Below are 20,874 nucleotides of genomic sequence, written 5' to 3' on the forward strand. Positions count from 1 at the left end.
AGTTTCTTTTCTCTGTTTTACTAGCTTTTGATAGGATATTTCTGTCTTTTGGGACTGATGTAATAGCCATGCCTGATGTCTTTTCTCCACTGTTTCATCACATTCACTGTTCCACCATTGGTGTTTTTTACATGGTTTAATTGGAGCCAGGTTTTCTGCAATTTGTTTAAGGTTGCGTACTAAGTCTTCAAGTTTATCTGTGATTTTTATTTTTTCAGTTGCTTTCTGGTAATTTTTGTTGTTGATTAGCTGGGTAGGATCTATTTTTCTTTTAGTTTTAAGGGCTTGCTTTTGTTGTCTCCTCTGGGGAGTGAGTTTAATTTTAATTTTAACTACGTAGTGATCTGAACCTGTGTCTATTCCTCGGAGGACTTTGACGTTATAGATCTCTTTGTGGTGGTATTTGTCCATGCAGACGTGATCCAGTTGCCATTCTCGTTCAATCAATCAATCAATCAATCAATCAATCAATCAATCAATACTGATCTGCATTTAGGGCAGTCGCCCAGGTGGCAGATTCCCTATCTGTTGCTTTCCTAGCCTTTTCCGAAATGATTTCAAAGAAATTGGAAATTTATTGAACATCTCCCTTGGTAAGTTATTTCAATCCCTAACTCCCCTTCCTATAAATGAATATTTGCCCCAGTTTGTCCTCTTGAACTCCAACTTTATCTTCATATCGTGATCTTTCCTACTTTTATAAACGCCATTCAAACCTATTCGTCTACTAATGTCATTCCACGCCATCTCTCCGCTGACAGCTCGGAACATACCATTTAGTCTAGCAGCTCTTCTTCTTTCTCTCAATTCTTCCCAACCCAAACATTGCAACATTTTTGTAATGCTACTCTTTTGTCGGAAATCACCCAGAACAAATCGAGCTGCTTTTCTTTGGATTTTTTCCAATTCTTGAATCAGGTAATCCTGGTGAGGGTCCCATACACTGGAACCATACTCTAGTTGGGGTCTTACCAGAGACTTATATGCACTCTCCTTTACATCCTTACTACAACCCCTAAACACCCTCATAACCATGTGTAGAGATCGGTACCCTTTATTTACAATCCCATTTATGTGATTACCCCAGTGAAGATCTTTCCTTATATTAACACCTAGATACTTACAATGATCCCCAAAAGGAACTTTCACCCCATCAACGCAGTAATTAAAACTGAGAGGACTTTTCCTACTTGTGAAACTCACAACCTGACTTTTAGCCCCGTTTATCAACATACCATTGCCTGCTGTCCATCTCACAACATTTTCGAGGTCACGTTGCAGTTGCTCACAATCTTGTAACTTATTTATCACTCTATAGAGAATAACATCATCCGCAAAAAGCCCTACCTCCGATTCCACTCCTTTACTCATATCATTTATATATATATAAGAAAACATAAAGGTCCGATAACACTGCCCTGAGGAACTCCCCTCTCAACTATTACAGGGTCAGACAAAGCTTCACCTACTCTAACTCTCTGAGACCTATTTTCTAGAAATATAGCAACCCATTCAGTCACTCTTTTGTCTAGTCCAATTGCACTCATTTTTGCCAGTAGTCTACCATGATCCACCCTATCAAATGCTTTAGACATGTCAATCTCGATACAGTCCATTTGACCTCCAGAATCCAAGATATCTGCTATATCTTGCTGGAATCCTACAAGTTGAGCTTCAGTGGAATAACCTTTCCTAAAACCGAATTGCCTTCTATCGAACCAGTTATTAATTTCACAAACATGTCTAATATAATCAGAAAGAATGCCTTCCCAAAGCTTACATACAATGCATGTCAAACTTACTGGCCTGTAATTTTCAGCTTTATGTCTATCACCCTTTCCTTTATACACAGGGGCTACTATAACAACTCTCCATTCATCTGGTATAGCTCCTTCGACCAAACAATAATCAAATAAGTACTTCAGATATGGTACTACATTCCAACCCATTGTCTTTAGTATATCCCCAGAAATCTGATCAATTCCAGCCGCTTTTCTAGTTTTCAACTGTCGTATCTTATTGTAAATGTCATTGTTATCATATGTAAATTTTATTACTTCTTTGGCCTTAGTCTCTTCCTCTATCTCAACATTATCCTTCTCCTTTAGTGTAGTCAGGGTGTTTCCATGTTTTGAGTTTTTGAGGTTTCCTCTTAAAACATGTAGATTTTGAGATTAAATTATGGTTTCTACACAGGTCAACTAGTCTCTCTCCATTTTTATTTGTTTTCTTGTGTGCTGGCCATTTTCCGATGATGTCATGGTATTTTCTTTCTCTGCCTAGTTGAGCGTTGAAGTCACCTATTAATAATTTTATATGGTGTTTGGGGATGTTATCAATGGTCTGGTCCAATAGGTCCCAAAATTCTCCTGTTTCCTCCTGGTCTTTTCAGGAGTTGTTTTTATCATTAGTGGGAGCATGGGCATTTATTATAGTATAGATTTTATTAGATGCCTTTAAGGTGAGCGTTGAGAGTCGTGGAGACTGTGATCTGAATTCTTGAACTGAGTTTATTATTTTAAGGCTGACCAAAAATCCTGTTCCAAATTGTGGGACATTCTTCATCACTCTCTTCCCGGGTATACCTTTATAAAGTCTGTACCCTTGAGATTCTAAGGCATCCTGGTCAGTGTTTCTAATTTCCTGTAATCCCATGATAAGAATTTTGTGTTGGTCCATTAGGTCGGTGATCACTTTTAGTTTACCGGTTTGCATGAGCGAGTTTATGTTGTGTGTAGAGAAGTATGTTATCTGCTTTGGTTTGATTCTTGATTTTGTCTCATTCATGTATGTAGTACTGGGGTATTTCCGTGCCTCCGACTTCACGGTATCTTTCAGGTGGCAGCCCACCGTATCCGAATGCTGCCTTCTCTGAACTCTTGGTTCAGCCGGTGGAGTATTCCTTAAAAGACCTTCCATGGTTGACTGTCAAGGTGTCACCTGTGTGGGACTAGGTCCCGAATTACAACTCTGGATGTGATCCAGTGAGGTGATAATAAGGCCGCTCCTCTGGAGTACAGATGCCTTGTGCAGCCGCCCCTAACCTGGAGAACAGACGCTGCGTAATGGATTCCAGTGGCATATCCTCCACTGTGGAGACCATCACCCCACCCAAAGGGGCTCATTCGCCCGAAGCCGTTGGCCCTCTTAGGGAGTCAGGTTATTTCCCGCCGCCCAACACTCGGCGTTGGCAGTTTTACAGCTGGGTGCCAGACCAGCAAACCCTCCTCCTTTCTCATTCCGGACTTGGGACCGGACAATGGCGGAGTTTATAATGAACTTTTACTCTGTTTATAATGAAAGAGGGAATTTTTTGTAGAAATAGTGCATGATACAAACAGAGGGTTTTGGAGGGATTTTGTTTACTCACAAAGTTGCAGACTTAATGCTAAACCTATATTCTACTAGATGGCAGAGGAATCTTAACTATTTAATGATCTATTGCTCAGTTGTAAACCTCTGGAGGCCAACTATATTTCCACTCACATCCTCTGCAGATCCATTGAAAATCAGGTTGATATTGGAAAAAATACACAGTTGTTTGTTTTATAAATTAGCACTTTTTGAAAGTAAATCTATGCAAAATTGTCCATTGCTATACACTCAACTACACTCCTAGGATACTTCCTTCATCATGAAGTACTTTGAGGTGCACTTGTTGGAATGGCGCAGGGGTCCTTAAAGAGGTTTCACAAAAAAGAAAAAAAAATGGATGATGTATTTCTAGAGACAGCACTTTCTAAAGAAAAAATTATTCATGGATGTCAGCACTGTACTGAGAAATAGCATGGTCATCTGATGAGAAGTCTCATGGATGCGGGGTAAGGAGTACAAGGGGTAAAGATGGCTGCCGCACAAATCTCAAGGCCTGATGATAAACATCTGTTCCATTCACGTGATTCTTACAAAATGAGGTGCTGTTCTGACACTTCGAAGTGGTATTGAAATTTTACTTTAGTTACACATTTAGCCTACTATAATTATATGTACTGCATATGATCAAGTTAATGGTGAACATGCATCTGTTTCAGAGAGTTCATACTGTCTGTCACAAAGAAATGTTTGTAGTTTAGAGTGTAGTAGACCTATCTGTTACTTCTGCTGTACCTACAAGCTACCGCAACTTCTCACGAGATGCAGACAGTACATGGTAAAACATGTCTGCCATTTTCCCACAAATTTATGTGAAATCTAATAAAATTATGTTGGACCAGGTTCGACATTGGACCAGAACTGTGTATTAGCAACGTTTCACTCTATCCAACTTTGAATCCTAAAGGGTTAATTTGGTCAGGTAAACTCTGAATGTGTCAGCAGAGATCATTTGCTGCAACGTTAAACAAACAGCAGTAAAAAGATTATTTGCAAGCCACCATCATGTGATGAAGTGCTGAATGGAGTTTTCTATGCCTTTCAAAATTCCTACTACCTCTCCTGGGTTTTGAACCCACAGTCTTAGGATCTGAAGACCAACACACTACTGCTGATCTACAGAGGGAGCTATGGAATTCCAGTTGTATACATGAATGTAAATGGAAATTCTACATACCTAATTTCCTGTCATCTGGACTCCAAAGCAGTTGTATAATCTGTGTTGTACATCCAGACATAAATTTATCCACTACTTTTGTCATGCTGGATAACACAAGCACTTCACAATGGCCTTCTTGATCAGGAGAATCTCTATCTGAAATATAAAATTATGCTTCTTAATGAAAAATTTCCAAGAAAGTCATGTCTGTTCTAGTCAAACAATGAAACCTCTCTTACCACTTTTCAGAGAATACTACTTAACGCCTTTGAAGAGGCAAAATACTTCATGCAGTAAGGTGAAACGTGTGTTGTGAAACATTGTGCACTTTATAATCTCCTGAGGAAAAGTAGGCAGGGGTGTCAGCTCCACTCAATATTAAAAAACCTTAATGTCATTTCTCTCAACATTTCTTATAATCATGTATGTGATAATCCATCAAAATGTTACTTCTAGCCATGTTTATAGATAGGTCTCTTCTCTCAAGGCTCAAATTTCATTCAAGAATTCAGAGTCTGAATCTAATCTCTTTCTGCAGAGATCAGAAATTTGGAAACAGGTCCAAATGCACCTCAAAACTGAATTTTCCATTTTCGCATTCATTGGGGAGTTACGAACAAAAAACCGACAGAAAACCTGTGGTGGGGTACAACAATTCAACATTCTATCAGCAGGATTCAATGCGTAGATTCACTGCAGCTATGCAATGTAAATAAGATAGGTAATATAAGTCAAGGAGCCATTTTAAGTCCATGACGTAGGAAGCTATTTCCAGCTGCCGACACAAGGAGCCACATTCAGTCCATAATAACCAGAAGTGCTTGTGTGTATGTATGCGATGCCCAGCCAAATCTACGGCACGCAGCGATTTAAATTTTTTACATATGTGGGCACAGCATTTCAGTGGCTGTGTCAGAGAGCAATATGTTCCAAGAAATGAAGCTGTAAATGTCATCAGCAAGCAAGTTTTATAAGAATTACCCTGTGATTTACAAATTTACTAGTCTATCAACATGACATGTATTACAGATGAGGGTGTCAACTACATGGCAGAGCTTTCGATCAACTTTGAGTCACCTGGGGTACCCTTGAACATCTTGGAGCAGACGATTGTGGCACCGATTATCCTTCTCAGAAATATGAATTCTCCTTCCCTCTACAACAGAACACAACTCTCAGTCAAGAAACTGATGCCGAATATTACTGAAGTCCATGACTGGGCATGCCACAAATCATCCCTTCGTATCTTATAACATTTCAATTTAGACGTCAGCAGCTCCCCGTTTGAGTTTTGCCATGTGCATCAACAAGGCACAAGGACATTTACTTAACACTTTCAACAGTACCATATTTAACATGGACCCTGAGAGAGAAATTGATCTTTTTCCTGAATTTGAATACATTATTACACAACAGCAAAACATAGTACATACAGTATCTGATTTTTGTATCATATGAAAGTGTCAGCCATCCAAAACGAAGGAAGATGTTAATCAGGAAGTACGTATCTGAAATATTTTAATTATACTAATCTTATGAAAAATAAAATATGTACGAGAAAAACTTTTACATTCAAGTTTTAGCAATAAGCCTGCTCAAACAATAAAAATGGGTCATTTAATATGGCTACTTGAGACAAACACAATTACATTTGAAATACACAATGTACCAATTTAGAAACAGTTTTAAAACATTTAAGTTCTTTAGGCTTTTACAGTCATGCAATTACCAGTGTTTCACCCCAGTGTAGCAGTGGGCTCATCAGTTGGATTGCTACACCTTTCCAACTAGTGCGCCGTTGAGACACCACTGCAAGCCTCTTATGTAGGACAATGCAGTGATGGTGCACTAGAGGTAGCATGTGCCTCCACTTGTATAAATGCCTGCCTTTAGTCTTTATATAAGGTTCTTTATATCAGGTTCTTAGAAGGTAACCATAGTAAAAAAATTGCACTCTAAAATGACGTAACATAAAATTCTTGCCGAACTATCACTTGATATGGTAACTGGTTCGGAAGCAGGGTATTAATCACTCATCTATTTCTGAACCCACTTCTCTCGATAAAATATCCAAGATATCACTATCATTGAGCCGACGTGAGGACATGTTTGTACAGTAATACAGCTGACAGTGCAACAGATTTGGCACGCTCAGCACCTGGCACATTGAATGCTTCGGTAAAGGTCACAGCAAGGAAAAACTACCCTTTTTATAGTTTATGTTTGAACTTCCCAATAATTGCTAATATCTCCATGTAAGGGACGGGAACCGTATGGGATACAAACAGCTGCCTACAAACACGTGCGAAATTAGTGCATAGTGTTGAAAGTATTACAGATGTAGGACTATCTTCGGAAACTATGCTTCTCCCGCGGTCAACTGCTTGCGTGTTATTCAAGAGTTGGAAAGGCAAACACACTATACATCTTTGCTCCAAATGAAAGGATTCTTACACTGAGTGGCCAAAAGTCATGGGGAGGGGTGTCCCATTAGAAAATGTGCTGTGTATGACCCCTGAGCGTTGCAGCTAGCTGCAGCATAGCTGAGCAGTCTGTCACAGACACCAGTGTCGTGAAGATGGAAACACACCACAAGTTAAACTTTTAACGTGGGATGATCATCAGCGCACGGTCATAGCATTGCGGAGATTACATGCGAATTTGGGTTTCCGAGGTCAGCAGTGTTGAGGTGGATTTTCAATATCGCAGAGAAAATTTTACCACCCGCATAAATCGCCGCACAGGAAGATCAAAGGGGTTTAACAAATGGACATCACATCGCCTCTGCAGAACCATACTCAGTGCTTGAAGGGTTACTGCGAGTCAGATCACCGTCTAGTTGAATAATGGGAGTCAGGAACCCATTTCTAACAGAACTATAAGGAGGCAAGTGCACCGCATAGGCTTCACCAGCCGATGACTAACTCTTGCCCCTTCGCTGACACCTCGACATAAGAGCTCAACAACGTGCATGAGCCCACGAACATCGGCAATGGACTGCGGAACAGTGGTGGTGTGTGGTATGGTCTGATGAATTGCGGTTTCAGTTGTATCAAGCTGATGGGCACGTGAATGTGGTGTATGCCCCATGAAGCTATAGATCCTATGCGTCAACAAGGTTGTGTCCAGGCGGAAGGTGGCTCAATTCTGGTCTGGGTGGCATCCTCATGGTCGCAATTAGGCCCCATTTTCCAGCTGCAGGACGCGCTGACAGGAGCACGTTATGTGGGCATTCTTTCAGACCATCTGCATCCCTTTCTTTCCCTAGAGTACCCTAATGGAGATGTCATGTTTCAACAGGACAATGCGCCATGTCACCACTCTGTGGTGGTACACAGGTGGTTGGAGGAGCATTCCAGTGAAGTTAGGACCATGGATTGGCCCTCCATATCCCCTAATCTTAATCCAATCAAGCATTTATGGGATGCTGTCTATGCTGGTGTATGTTCCATGAACCCTGCAACAACTACACAAGACCAATTGTGGGTAGCAGTGCAAGATGCGTTGGTCCAGATCCGTCCAGAACAATTCCAACACCTTTTAGAGTCGATACCTCACCATACTGCTGCCGTTTTGAGTGCTTGTGGAAGAGCAACTTGTTATTAACATCACATTCAGTGTCTTTCCATGACTTTTGGCCACTCAGTGTAATCTAGTTTATCCAAAAGCTCTATAAGGAAACTGTTTCATAACATATGGTCTTTTATACTGTTTTAATATTATTTGTATCATTCACCAACCAGCACTAAAAGTAACAATATAATTAAAAATAAAGTAATGTATTTCATATAATTTATGTAAAAATGTGATAAGTATAATTTCTCTAATTTTGCTTTTAAATAAATGGTTTAGAAACATCTAATGGTTGAATTAATAAATGCGGGTAAAGCCACGGATGCTTGCTAGTTACTAATATGGAGAATTTCATGTACAAACATATTTTGTTTGCTACTTACATCATGGATTTTTTTATAAAAGGTCTTGCAATCATGTCTGGCTGAACAGTCAGCACACTAGCTTTCAATTTAGAAGGCCCGGGATGGTCAATTCCTGGTGGGGCTAGGGATTTTAACTGTTTATGGCTAATTCCTCTGGCTCGGGGACCAGTAGCAGCGATTGAAAATAAGTTGGGGTGGAAGCAAAAAATGTACAGACAACAAAACATACCCTCATTTCTGAAATATAGCGAGCGGTGACAGTGGGGGTGGGGGGATATATATAAAATGAAAGAATGCTACAAAATGGTGAATTTTTTTAATGCTCTTTGAGTGAATTTCGACAGAGAGGTAAAGGTTGACAGCAACTTAAGTGCGGTAATAATAGTTTTAAGATTTTCATTCAATACTATACGATTAAACTTTTACCAAAGGAACAAGATTACACATGTATTACAATTAAATAGAAATACAGCATGATTATACAATTAAAAATCATTTAGCAGTTGTTACACGCTACAAAAACATGCAACAGTAAATACCTCCCATAGTACAGGGTTGGTGTCCGAGAAGGCATCTGGCTGTAGTACTGGACTAAAACAATTTCCATTGCTGACCGTAATAAACCGAGAAGAAGGACCAGAACACAAGGTGTTTCAGCACAACAACTTTCAGGAAACAAAATTTGATAAAGTAGAATTTTATTTAAGTAATTAAGGAATATTTGACAGGTACAGTTGCTCAAAACAAGATTGAGTTCATGCTATTGTGTAAGTTCCTTGCAGGTACACATGTATCAGAAACAATTGAACCTGTAGATGAAGTTTGTGTAGTGGGTATCCACAGAGTGTGTATCTCCATGGGAGGTGAATATATATACACCTTAATTTTTTTTGCAATTGGCTGTATGATATAGATTTTGATTCCCACAGGAAACCTGAAAATATTTGTCCTGAATGAGTAAATTTATAACACCAATATAAATGCTCCGTTATTGGACATTATAAATTTTCCAGTTAACTCATTCTTGGTTGCCAGCGTTTCGCTCCCGAGTGCTAAGTTGGGCTCATCAGTTGGTACATAGCACACCCACCAAGACGCATGGCTAGTGTATACCATGGAGGCAACTGCGCAGGCTACTTGGAGCCACCGGCAGTGCCAATTCACTATGAGAGACTCTGTCTCATTACCAAAAATTGATGCCTGCTAGTCCATCAGATGATATAGACGATTCCCATAGGGAACCTGAAAATATTTGTCCTGAATGAGTAAATTTGTAATACCAATATAAATGCTCCATTATTGGACATCATAAATTTTCCAGCTTTCCATGGTATGCACTAGCTATGCGTCTTGGTGGGTGTGCTATGTACCAACTGATGAGCCCAACTTGGCACACAGGGGGCAAAACACTGGCAACCAGGAATGAGTTGTTATAATTGGCTGTATGTCGGGCTGACACAGATAGGTCTTCTGGAGATGATGGGATAGGAAAGTGCTAGCACTGAGAAGGAAGCATCCATGGCCTTAAGGTAAAGTCCCAGCATTTTCCTGGTGTGAAATTGGGGAAACCATGGAAAAACATCTTCAAGGCTGCTAACAGTGAGTTTCGAATCCACTATCTCCCGAATGCAAGCTCACAGCTGCGCGCCCCTATTTGCAGAGCCAACTCGCTTGGAGGTGAATTATATTTTGATAATACAGTCATTAAAATTAAGTCCGATAAAATATTAAATGCAAAAAACGTACAATACCATACGTTCATTTTTTATTTTTTAGCAGCTGTACTAGAATAGTGTAGGTATGTGCATATTTTGAGATAATATTAAGATTCAATAATTAAATTTTGTCTTAGTAAAGGTCACCCTAGCGTACATGAACCCATTTAAGTCGCAATAAATGGCCACATTGTTGACTGTGGAATCAGATTTAATTTGTCTGCCAGTAGTTTGAGCATACCTGTAGCATAGTGCAGCTCCATGGCTAAATGGTTAGCGTACTGGGCTTTGGTCACAGGGGTCCGGGTTCGATTCCTGGCAGGGTCAGGAATATTAACCATAACTGATTAATTTCATTGGCACGGGGACTGGGTGTATGTGCCATCTGTATCATCATTTCATCCTCCTCATGATGCGCAGGTCGCCTATGGGTGTAAATTCAAAAGACCTGCACCTGGCAAGCAGAACCTGTCCTCGGACAATCCCGGCACTAAAAGTCATACACCATTTCATTTCATTGTCACCTGTTGCACAAAAAGAAGCATAAAATATTAACTAATGAAGATAATTTGCATTCATGCCAATGAAAGTCATGATTTACTGTACCCATACCCATACAGGGGTCACAGGTTCGATTCCCAGCAGGGTTGGGAATTTTAACCATCATTGCTTAATTTTGCTGGCATGGGGGCTGGGTGTATGTGTCGTCTTCATCAGCATTTCATCCTCATCATGAATGCACAGGTCACCTACGGGCGTGAAATCAAAAGACCTGCACCTGGTGAGCCGGACATGTCCTCGGACACTCCCGGCACTGTAAGTCATACACCATTTCATTCCTTGAATAACCTCTGGCTGTGGAACAAATGTTTCATTTGAAATAATTTAAAAAAAAAAAGTGGGTCTGGGTAAAAACATTGCAAGTTCAGATGGTGGGCAGAATCCAAATTGTTTGTAAGTATTTCTGAAACACCAATGTATCCACAAAATGGATATGTCAGGAATAATGTCTTTATTTTCCAATTTCCAACCCCTCAGGTTCTTTTGTGTCACCGGCCACGCGCGTTTGGAAGGACCTGGCACGGCACTTTCACTCTCACTTTCTTAAATGCTCTTCGCACTCAAGTAACTTTCACTGTTCCTATTACTACCCTCAAACTCTGATTCATTTTCCAAATCACCATTATTGCCATAATTGTCACCTAAAACACTGTTTGTAAGTGCTTTCAAACTCTCGTCATTACCGCAATACCAGTTCTACTGCATAATGAATACTGAATACTGATGAAAATAAACTGTTCAACAAATGCCAGTGTCAAACAGAAATACAGACAGGATTGTTTGTCAACAGTACATGTCTACATAGTTCCTTACAGTGTGTGTTGTGAGAACTTTCATTGCAAACTGAATCTAATATACAAAGATATGCGAGACACTGCATAATTGCAAACTGAACTAATTTGAATCATGCGCCAAAACACCACGTGCGACAATAGCTCGTCAAATTATGTGAATGGGTTAAGTCATAGGATAAACACAAATGCAGGTCAATCTCCACATCTTCATACATGGCTGTTTTCAAACAGATGGTCTCTCCTGTGCAATCACAGTTGTTCTGCTCTCATTTCCTCTCAGATAATGAAGAGCTTGTTTCTGCTTCCCAGTATCAGGAAACCACTGCTAGTAATGACTGTACTAGTTGTTTGACCTTGATCGGGTGATATAGCCCTTGCTATTTTTTTTTGCTAGTTGTTTTACGTCGCACTGACACAGATAGGTCTTACGGCGACGACGGGACAGGAAAGGGCTAGGAGTGGGAAGGAAGCGGCCGTGGCCTTAATTAAGGTACAGCCCCAGCATTTGCCTGGTGTGAAAATGGGAAACCACGGAAAACCATTTTCAGGGCTGCCGACAGTGGGGTTCGTACCACCCTTGCTATTAACAGCGCGTCTGCATGTGTGCTGTGTAGCCAGGTCAATACGATGTGGGCCTCTCAGTAGAAAGCTCAGTGTGTGCTTGGGTTTGCGAAATTCAAAATAATTTATTATTTGCTTCACGTCAGACCGAAAGATAGGTCTTATGGCGATGATGGGATAGGAAAGGCCTAGGAGTGTGAATAAAGCGGCCGTGGCATTTGCCTAGTGTGAAAATGGGAAACCACGGAAAACCATCTTCTGGGCTGCCGACAGTGGGGTTTGAACCCACTCTTCTGGATGCAAGCTCACAGCTGCGCACCTGTAACCGTACGGCTAACTCGCCCGGTGACTTCAAATAAAATCTGCTCATTTGACGTAACTTGAGAACAATTTACTGGTGTTGCGAAGCACCAGACAATGCAAGCAATACACTGAATTCTCAGTTTCCGAATGGTTGGATAGTTAGAGGTGGCCCTATATCCTTGCTGCCCAGAATCTCTGACCTTACTCCGATGGACATTACCTTCTCAGGATATATTAAGAACATTGTTTATGGTGAGAATTTACTTCCCCTGTTTTTTAATTTACTGATGATAATGCTTGCGACTTTGTAGTGGAATGCAATAAAAGGGAATCATGTGGTCCATTTCTGCAATTACAGTGTTACTAACTTGAATTTTAACAAAAATATTATTACTAATACTTGCGAAGTAATCGTTAAATGTCAGAAATGTCTCTTGGATTTGTGATCATTTTACTCTATATCCTTAGGTTTATTTCTTTACTACCACCATGGTTGTCAGTGTTCAAAATTTCATTAACTATTTTCTAATGGTTATTGGTATTATTTAACTGATAAACAAACTAAGTATTATGTAGTTCTTTCTTCAATTTAGTAACATTTCTACAAACAAGTTTGTAAGCCCATATTCATTCTTCTGAGTAATACACATATCCCATTTTAGTTCTGAGTTGTCTTTTGATTTTAGCAAATATTTGTTTAACTAGTTTCAAAAATTCATGTGTCATCCATGGGCAATCAATCTATCACGAGCTGTGGATGGCTCACATATGTTTTTTGAATAAAATTTCTTTGTTTTCATAGGAAAACTAGCATCACACAATGCCTTCCAGCATGAAGAAGAGATTGTAAATGTCCACAGATTTACAATTATTGGTTTGTACAAAGAAATACACAGCGGTGAAGCGTGGACTAAGTAAGGGGGGAGACAGATTTTATTAAAATTTAAACTATTTTAATCACATTAGTGTATATATGGAATTTTGTTTTCGACGCATACAGATCTACATGCAATGTTATATTAATGACTGAAACTAAGACAAATCGTATAACAACCTATAATCCTACATGCACTCGTTTTATTTTTAAATATAGACTAAATGGGCAGTGGGAGTTGTCATATATTGCTATGTAGATTTAATAAGAGAAATAAGAAATAAATAGATTTTCGTGCAAGTCACCTTAAACAATATTCTTGTAAATGAGTTCAATCTGCCTGTCCTTCATTTCAGCAAATATATCTATTACCCTCATCTTGAAGTCTCTGGTTGGTCGCTGAATTCCTTAAATAGGTTTTAATTCGTTTCAAAGTATTAATAGCGCGTTCACTAGAAACTGATGTTAACGGAATATATGGCATCTAGTTAAGCAATTTTGTTGTTTCCGTATGCACACACTGGAGTTCATTATTCAGAATGTAAGCCAGTTGTTGTGGGGGTTATAATACCTTAACTAATAATGGCGGGCAAGGAAATGCATTTACTTGAAGGGTTTTCATGCTGTCATTCATTTATTAGGTGTAAGTTTGCTATATTTTGTATTTAAATATGATTATTTTATTTTTAGACTGTCTTATAATAAAATAAATTCAAATTAACTACATTAAAAGCATAACCAATAAGAGCACCTTTATACCTGGGATCCAAATACTAGCCAATGAGGGCAAGACGAGACGCTGGCAAGTTTGTCTACTGGGCGGAGAAATCTCATTATAGGAAAGTCATAGTTCCACAGTCAGCACCTACAGATAGCATTAGTGTTGCTCTATCTGAAATCAAAGGGATCATACACAGAATGGACAGCGTCTACTTTCGCCTACGTGCTTCGTGTAACTGACGCGAGCCCTGACACTGCCGAAGTGAATCAAAAATAAGTAAAGCAGGGAATACGATAATGTCATGAATGTGAAAATAACTAACGTTCTAAAAATAATTGAATTAACTAGACAGTATTTCGTTCACAAAATGTTAAGGGTACACGCTGTCTACCCTGTCTCCCCTGATGCTTCGCACCTGGAAATACACATTTACTCCCACTAACTGGTAATGCAGACCATACATCAGTATATTTTTAATATTACAACACTATAACTTTGTCATTTTTGTAAGCTACTGTAGTAATTGCAGTTTTCAGTAAAATAATTTAACAAAGCTACACAAATTATATTGAAATTATGATTTTACTCATTCAGGACAAATACTTCAAGTTTTCTATGGGAATCAAAATGTACATCAAAATTTCTCTTCCTAAAATTAGAGTACAAGGATTATTCATATGTGTGGTATATTTTACTTTTACAAAAGAAGGAATCCTAGAAAAAATGAGATATAGTCTTGGTAGGAAAAAAGAACTTCTGGAGGTGAAAATAAAAGATATCATAACCCTTAAAAGCAGGAAAGTGCCCATGCCAGAATAAAACCATAGTTTACCAATTAAAGACAAGTGAAAAGGTGACATAAGTAAGCAGAAACATTGGAAGTCTCAAGTCAAAAGTTTGGGATCACCCATCTACATGCTGAACCACTTGGGATCTTTGTGAAATGTTCACTATGGCACTCTCAACTCTGATCACATTGTTGAAACTTACTGTGTATAACCCAGTAGCTGACTACCAGCTCACCAGTCAGTCTGCTCCATTCCAGAGCAAGCACTGCACACAGAGTACGAGGACAGTACTCCAGTAAGACCTTCTGACTCTTAACGTTTATCAGCGTGATAGCTCCAAGGTGGGACCCTCCTCCCACAGCCAGCAATGACGGCTGCCAAGGATGCCAAGCCAGAGCCTGCACAACATATATAATAATAATGAAAGATAGAAATCTATTATAATAATAATAATAATAATAATAATAATAATAATAATAATAATAATAATAATAATAATAATAATAATAGTAATAATAATAATAATGTTATTTGTTTTACGTCCCACTAACTACTCTTTTATGGTTTTCGGAGACACCGAGGTGCCGGAATTTAGTCCCGCAGGAGTTCTTTTACGTGCCAGTAAATCTACCAACACAAGGCTGACATATTTGAGCACCTTCAAATATCACCGGACTGAGCCAGGATCGAACCTGCCAAGTTGGGGTCAGAAGGCCAGTGCCCTAACCATCTGAGCCACTCAGCCCGGCTAGAAATATATAAAAGAACACAAGATAACAACAGGATATGTCCTCACCAAAGAGAAAACAACATAAAGAGAGGACAAGAGCAAAAATGAAAGGAAGGACATTCCCCAAATTTACATGCATGGCTGTCTTCAAATAAGCGGTCTCTCTCCTCACCAATCCTACTTGAATACAGAGTTCTTCTCAGCCCTTGTCAAACTTATTTCTCTTCCTAGCTTCATCAAGAGAGCATGCTACAACACTCATTGAGGGGCTATCATAACAGGTGTTCAATTTTGATGTAGGAAGTGTAGAATAAGAAGAAAGCCAGATAAAGATAGGAAATGGAAGGTTTTTCTGGTTGGTTATTTGTTTCTTTTGTGATATCTGAAGCCGTCTCTTTTCAGTTTCGACCCAGTTTATAACTGTTTGGTTCTTCAGCCTGCTGAAACTAACTTTGAATAAATAAATTCATAAACTATCTGGAAAACAACATAACAGAATTATACCTTAAAAATAATTAACATTTCTTTGCAACTGTCCCAGTTGTTGATGAATTGGTCTTCTAGCAAAACATACTTCTTACTTATTTATATGTGAATATTTTTCACAGAGGCTAAGAAAGCACTGCTGCTTTCTCCAGTCATTTTCTAGGAGGAATATCAGTTCTATATACAGATATACAGTATTACAGGTTTAGCTACCAAAAACTTATTCTATACCTACTTAAAACTCTTTATAATTATCCTCCTGGTGGTGACCAATAACTCAAAGAAGATATAGGATAGGGTCTTCATAAAAAAATTTGAATTATGTCATGTCATTATTTATCTCCAACATTATAATTGCAAAGCAAAATTCTAGCATTCATGAACACTTATGTTTAACACTGTTGTTGTTACAGCAGAAACTGGCTGCACCACTTCTTGAAAAGCTGAAATGTTATTCTGAGGTTATATGCCATCTCTTCAGAAAGAAAAACCAAGACACAGAATTCACTTCTGTTATTGGATTTTGGTAGCAAAATACGCGTAATGTATATCTGAACATATCGTAATTAAACGATGTGTGTATCTGGATGATGGTTGAACGAGATGTTTCAAAAGCTGTACTCCTCATATTCAAGGATATAAAAAGGACTGAAGCATGGCCTTTGGAATCATCAAGTTCAATGAAGACTATTTTTAAATTTATTTTTTTTTTGCTACTGGCTTTACGCCGCACCAACACGGATAGGTCTTATCGCGACGATGCGATAGGAAAGGGCTGGGAGTTGGAAGGAAGCAGCCGTGGCTTTAATTAAGGTACAGCCCCAGCATTTGCCTGATGTGAAAATGGGAAACCACGGAAAATCATCTTCAGGGTTGCCGACAGTGGGATTTGAACCCACTATCTCCCAGATGCAAGTTCACAGCTGTGTGCCCCTGACTGCATGGCCAACTTGCCCAGTCTCTGCTTCCTCAAAACTGTTTTAAGGGGAGGTGTTAGCCCAATTGGGTGAAAAAATCAAGAAACAAAATTTGTGTGTTGTGTATCCATTATAACCTCACGTGTCGAAAGTGCCAGCAGCCAGGCAGCGTATAGTTAGCGCGTTCCCCTTAACTTCCCGATCAGATGTGCAAAACATAAATATGAAAACAGCACATGAAACAAGTGTACAAGGACAATGTTTAAACAATGATGCCAATCAGGTTTGAAAACTTCACGCCCGAGTTCTTGTTACTCGTAATTAGTGCAATAGTGATTGTTTACAAAAGAGTGGACAAGGCACAGATACTATGTGCACCATGCACATCTTACAGTGCTGTCGCTTTCACAAGTATTACACTGATTATCGGAAGACTCTTCTTTGAAACAATAATTGACTGGATTAACAAATTGTGAAGGTTTCTTTTTAACATAGCCACATTTGTACCAACTGAACTGCCACATGCTACGAAAGCGTTGAGAGGATAACTGGTTGTCATCAAAGATTGCACTTCTAAAAGGTTGTTTCTTAATTGTACGTTGATGTCTAATGAGTTTAACAAAATTAAATCATACAACATACAAATAAATTGCTTCCAAATGCAGAAACCCAAAACATCTAGTAGCTGAATAAGTCCAGTGGCTCCTTTCGGAATTGTTTGAACATTTATGATTTTCTTACTCCCAATTTTAGCATTTAAAATATTTTCTTCTTTCTGTCTGGTCCACGAATTGAGAACTAAAACAATGTTCTCTGGTACTAGCTCACAATAAACATCCCATAACCATTTCTGTACAAGTTCTTTGGTCAGTTTTCCAGACTTTGAAGGCAAAGTGTACACATTTGGTGTGGTAAATAGTTTTTTTTTCTATATTAGGACGAAATTTGCAATTTTTTTCTTTCAACACCACTAGCAACTTCGGCAGGAGTTGTCCATCTGCCAAAATTATTGGCTGTATTGTGTAGCTATGAGTTAGCGAATTCATAGATTGTGCTTCCGCTAATGCAACTTTTTCTCCTCATTCATTATGGGTCCTGCCAGAATGGAACTCTTCATGAAAACCAGGCTGATCAGTATTAAACACACACTCTGGGCCGTGACTTTCTATTAATTGTGACACTTCATCCACAAACAGTGTCACGTCACAATTAGTATCTTCTTGTTCAAATTGGTACTTTTAGATACAAATTTGCAAATCTTTCTTGATCCAGTTTTAAACTTCTTTTTAAAACTCATTACCCAGGAATGAGGTGCTCAAAACCTGTCATAGCTAACTAGACGAGCGTACTTTAAGGCCCATTTTTTAATATTTATATCGTGAACAATTTTGTTTCGTTGTCTACTTTCTTTGAACTTTTGATAAGTCTTCTTTGTAACAAATTTATTGTTTTCTCCCATTGTGCCACCATTTTCCAATTGTTGCTTCCACCTATAAAGCTCTTCCTGGCACTTTAATTTATGAAACCTGTGTTTCACTGATGTGAAGCTCCTCTTTTTCCCACCTTTGTTTCGCCAATATTCAACGACCTTCTTCTTATAAGTTATTGCGATTAGGCATCATTCAGCCGTTGTTGTGGATGCAGGGTTAGGAGGAACATTTTCGGAGATGAGTTCAGATACTGGTGTTTCAATATTGTCTTCCTTGAAAACAAAGTCATCATCTGACATATCCAATGTGTCATCAGTTCGATTGTCACATCGGTACCCAAAACCCTTTTGGCAATTAGATTTGTAAAATGGAGACAAGAACGCAATTCCTGTGAACGCTTGTTTTTCTCTTAAAAGTAAATACATATAAATAGATTTATGATATAATTCCAATCCCAAATTCCTTTCATCTTCAGAAAATGGGGTGTCTTTTTGTCACACTCTGTAAAACAATTCTGAAGGCACACTACTACATTCCACAGATTGAATGACTTCTGTAGTGGGTGTTTGTTTGTATCTAGGTGTAAAAAATCAATTATTACCATACAAGGTTAAAGTAAATATACAGTCACCATCCATAAAAATGGCTATAAGAACGTCAGATTTTACCTGTCATTGTAAGAATGTTGTCTCATCGGATGACTAATCAATGTGCACCTCTTGATCTGCTTTGACGTTTCTAATTGGGAAGATACGAGGTATGTGCGAACTGCGGTGCAGTAAAGAAGTGTGGCTGGGAGGGGGGTCATTCATTTGACTTGAGCGAGCAGCCCGACAATACGCTGCCTGGCTGCTGGTGGGGCCGACACAGCCCGGCTGGCTCACATCCACTGCTTCGCTCCTTCCTATCACTCTGCCACACCCCGATACTCCCATGGTACTTTTAAATTTACGACTAATTTATTTGTTCAATGTTGGTGTTCAAACTTCCGCTGGGCACATGCAGGTTTCACCTTAGCATTCTACAGCCTCCCACAAATATTCCTACCCAATTTCAACCAGATCCGAGTGTAACGCATGTATGTGTTGCCTTGTAAGTTCTTATCATATTCCCAGTGCTTCTCTGTTAACATTCTGATGGCAAATATCAAGTCTGTAGTGCTTCGGTTCTTCCTGAACCTCTTCCAACAACTGTTGAACTATATTCCTGATTCTTCTTTGAATTATCTTCTTCAGAAATTTAAGTGAGTGAGAAAGTAGAGCGATATCCCTATAATTTCCACATTTCTTCTGTTCTCCCCTTTTATACAGGTGTATAATGATACCTTTCATCCAGTCCTCTGGTATCCTGTTGTCTTTCCAGATGACAGAGTAGTCTATACAACCACTGCATGCCTTGTGCTTCAGCTGCCTTTATCATATCAGCAGTGAGGCCATTAAACCCTGCGGACTTACCATTTCTACATACTTCTACATCCGAGGCTTGTTTAGGTTTTGAAAGCAACAAACTCATCTACTCTGTTCAGCTGACTTGCTAGGCCTAACACTGTAGAGAATTTTCTGTCGGTGTAATCTCCCTTAGCGTTTGGCAGTCCCCTGCCACATCTGCAAGGCAGCAGTGTTTTGATGAATTTGTGTCATTGCCTGCACAAAGGCTTCACCAAGCCTCCTAAGGGAGAATTTCTCCACCCTTAGCCATTGGTTCTCCCTTAGTTTGTCGGGTTTGGTACTGGCCACCCAACCCTCAGCCAGACAGTCACAGGTAGTACCGTCTACTGTCACATATGATAGCAGGGTGTTCCTGACCTGACCTTTAAAATAAATACAGAAAAAGGAATACAAGACCATGAACAAACTACTACTACTACTACTACTACTACTACTACTACTACTACTACTACTACTACTACTTCTGCCTCATGGCGCCAGGCCTAAACAAGCCTCGGATGTAGAAGTGTGTAGAAATGGTAAATCCGCAGGGTTTGATGGCCTCACTGCTGACATGATAAAGGCAGTTGAAGCATAAGGCATGCAGTGGTTGTATAGAGTACTCTCTGTCATCTGGAAAGACAAGAAATATTTGTCCTCATAGGTTCACCGTCATTTGAGCCCTGCACGGATGCGGATATCCACAGATATTCGCGACGTTAGTGTCTTGGCAGATGCAAATTGTATGGCACTGCGGATAATTTTGCTGATAATTTCAAAATAATGAAGTTTATTGTTTTTCACTCAGGTATATTCTTATTTTTGCTTATGGTTAGGCGATCCTTGACAGTGATGTGGGAGAATGGTGATATATAAAGAGCCTTGAGACCATAAATTCCATAAATCTGACCTAAGACTAACTGGCTCCTACTCGCAATTAATGGAAGGAAGATAAATACGTCGGTAGTTGTCGCAAGAGAAAATCCCTCGTAAACCTGCAACTGTAGGGGTTCTGATGCCAGGTATGAGGCCTATTGTATTATGTTAACAGATCTATCTGTTTCAATACCTTGGGTGTAATATACTGTAGTCAAGTAT

At 39.2% G+C, this 20,874-nt stretch overlaps 1 protein-coding gene across 1 annotated transcript in view; it reads right to left on the reverse strand.

Annotated features, from left to right (window-relative positions):
- LOC136867365 (cell division cycle protein 20 homolog) overlaps positions 1 to 20,874 on the reverse strand; it is a 90,409-nt gene that overhangs the window by 5,591 nt on the left and 63,944 nt on the right. Inside the window, exons 7-8 of the mRNA XM_067144540.2 lie at positions 14,989 to 15,184; positions 4,550 to 4,687 (exon numbers count right to left, since the gene is read on the reverse strand). Of these exons, the coding sequence (XP_067000641.2) occupies positions 4,550 to 4,687; positions 14,989 to 15,184 (334 nt within the window). The remainder of the gene's footprint in view (positions 1 to 4,549; positions 4,688 to 14,988; positions 15,185 to 20,874) is intronic.

The sequence above is a fragment of the Anabrus simplex genome, chromosome 3 (assembly GCF_040414725.1).
Source record: "Anabrus simplex isolate iqAnaSimp1 chromosome 3, ASM4041472v1, whole genome shotgun sequence".
Taxonomy (NCBI): Eukaryota; Metazoa; Arthropoda; class Insecta; order Orthoptera; family Tettigoniidae; genus Anabrus; species Anabrus simplex.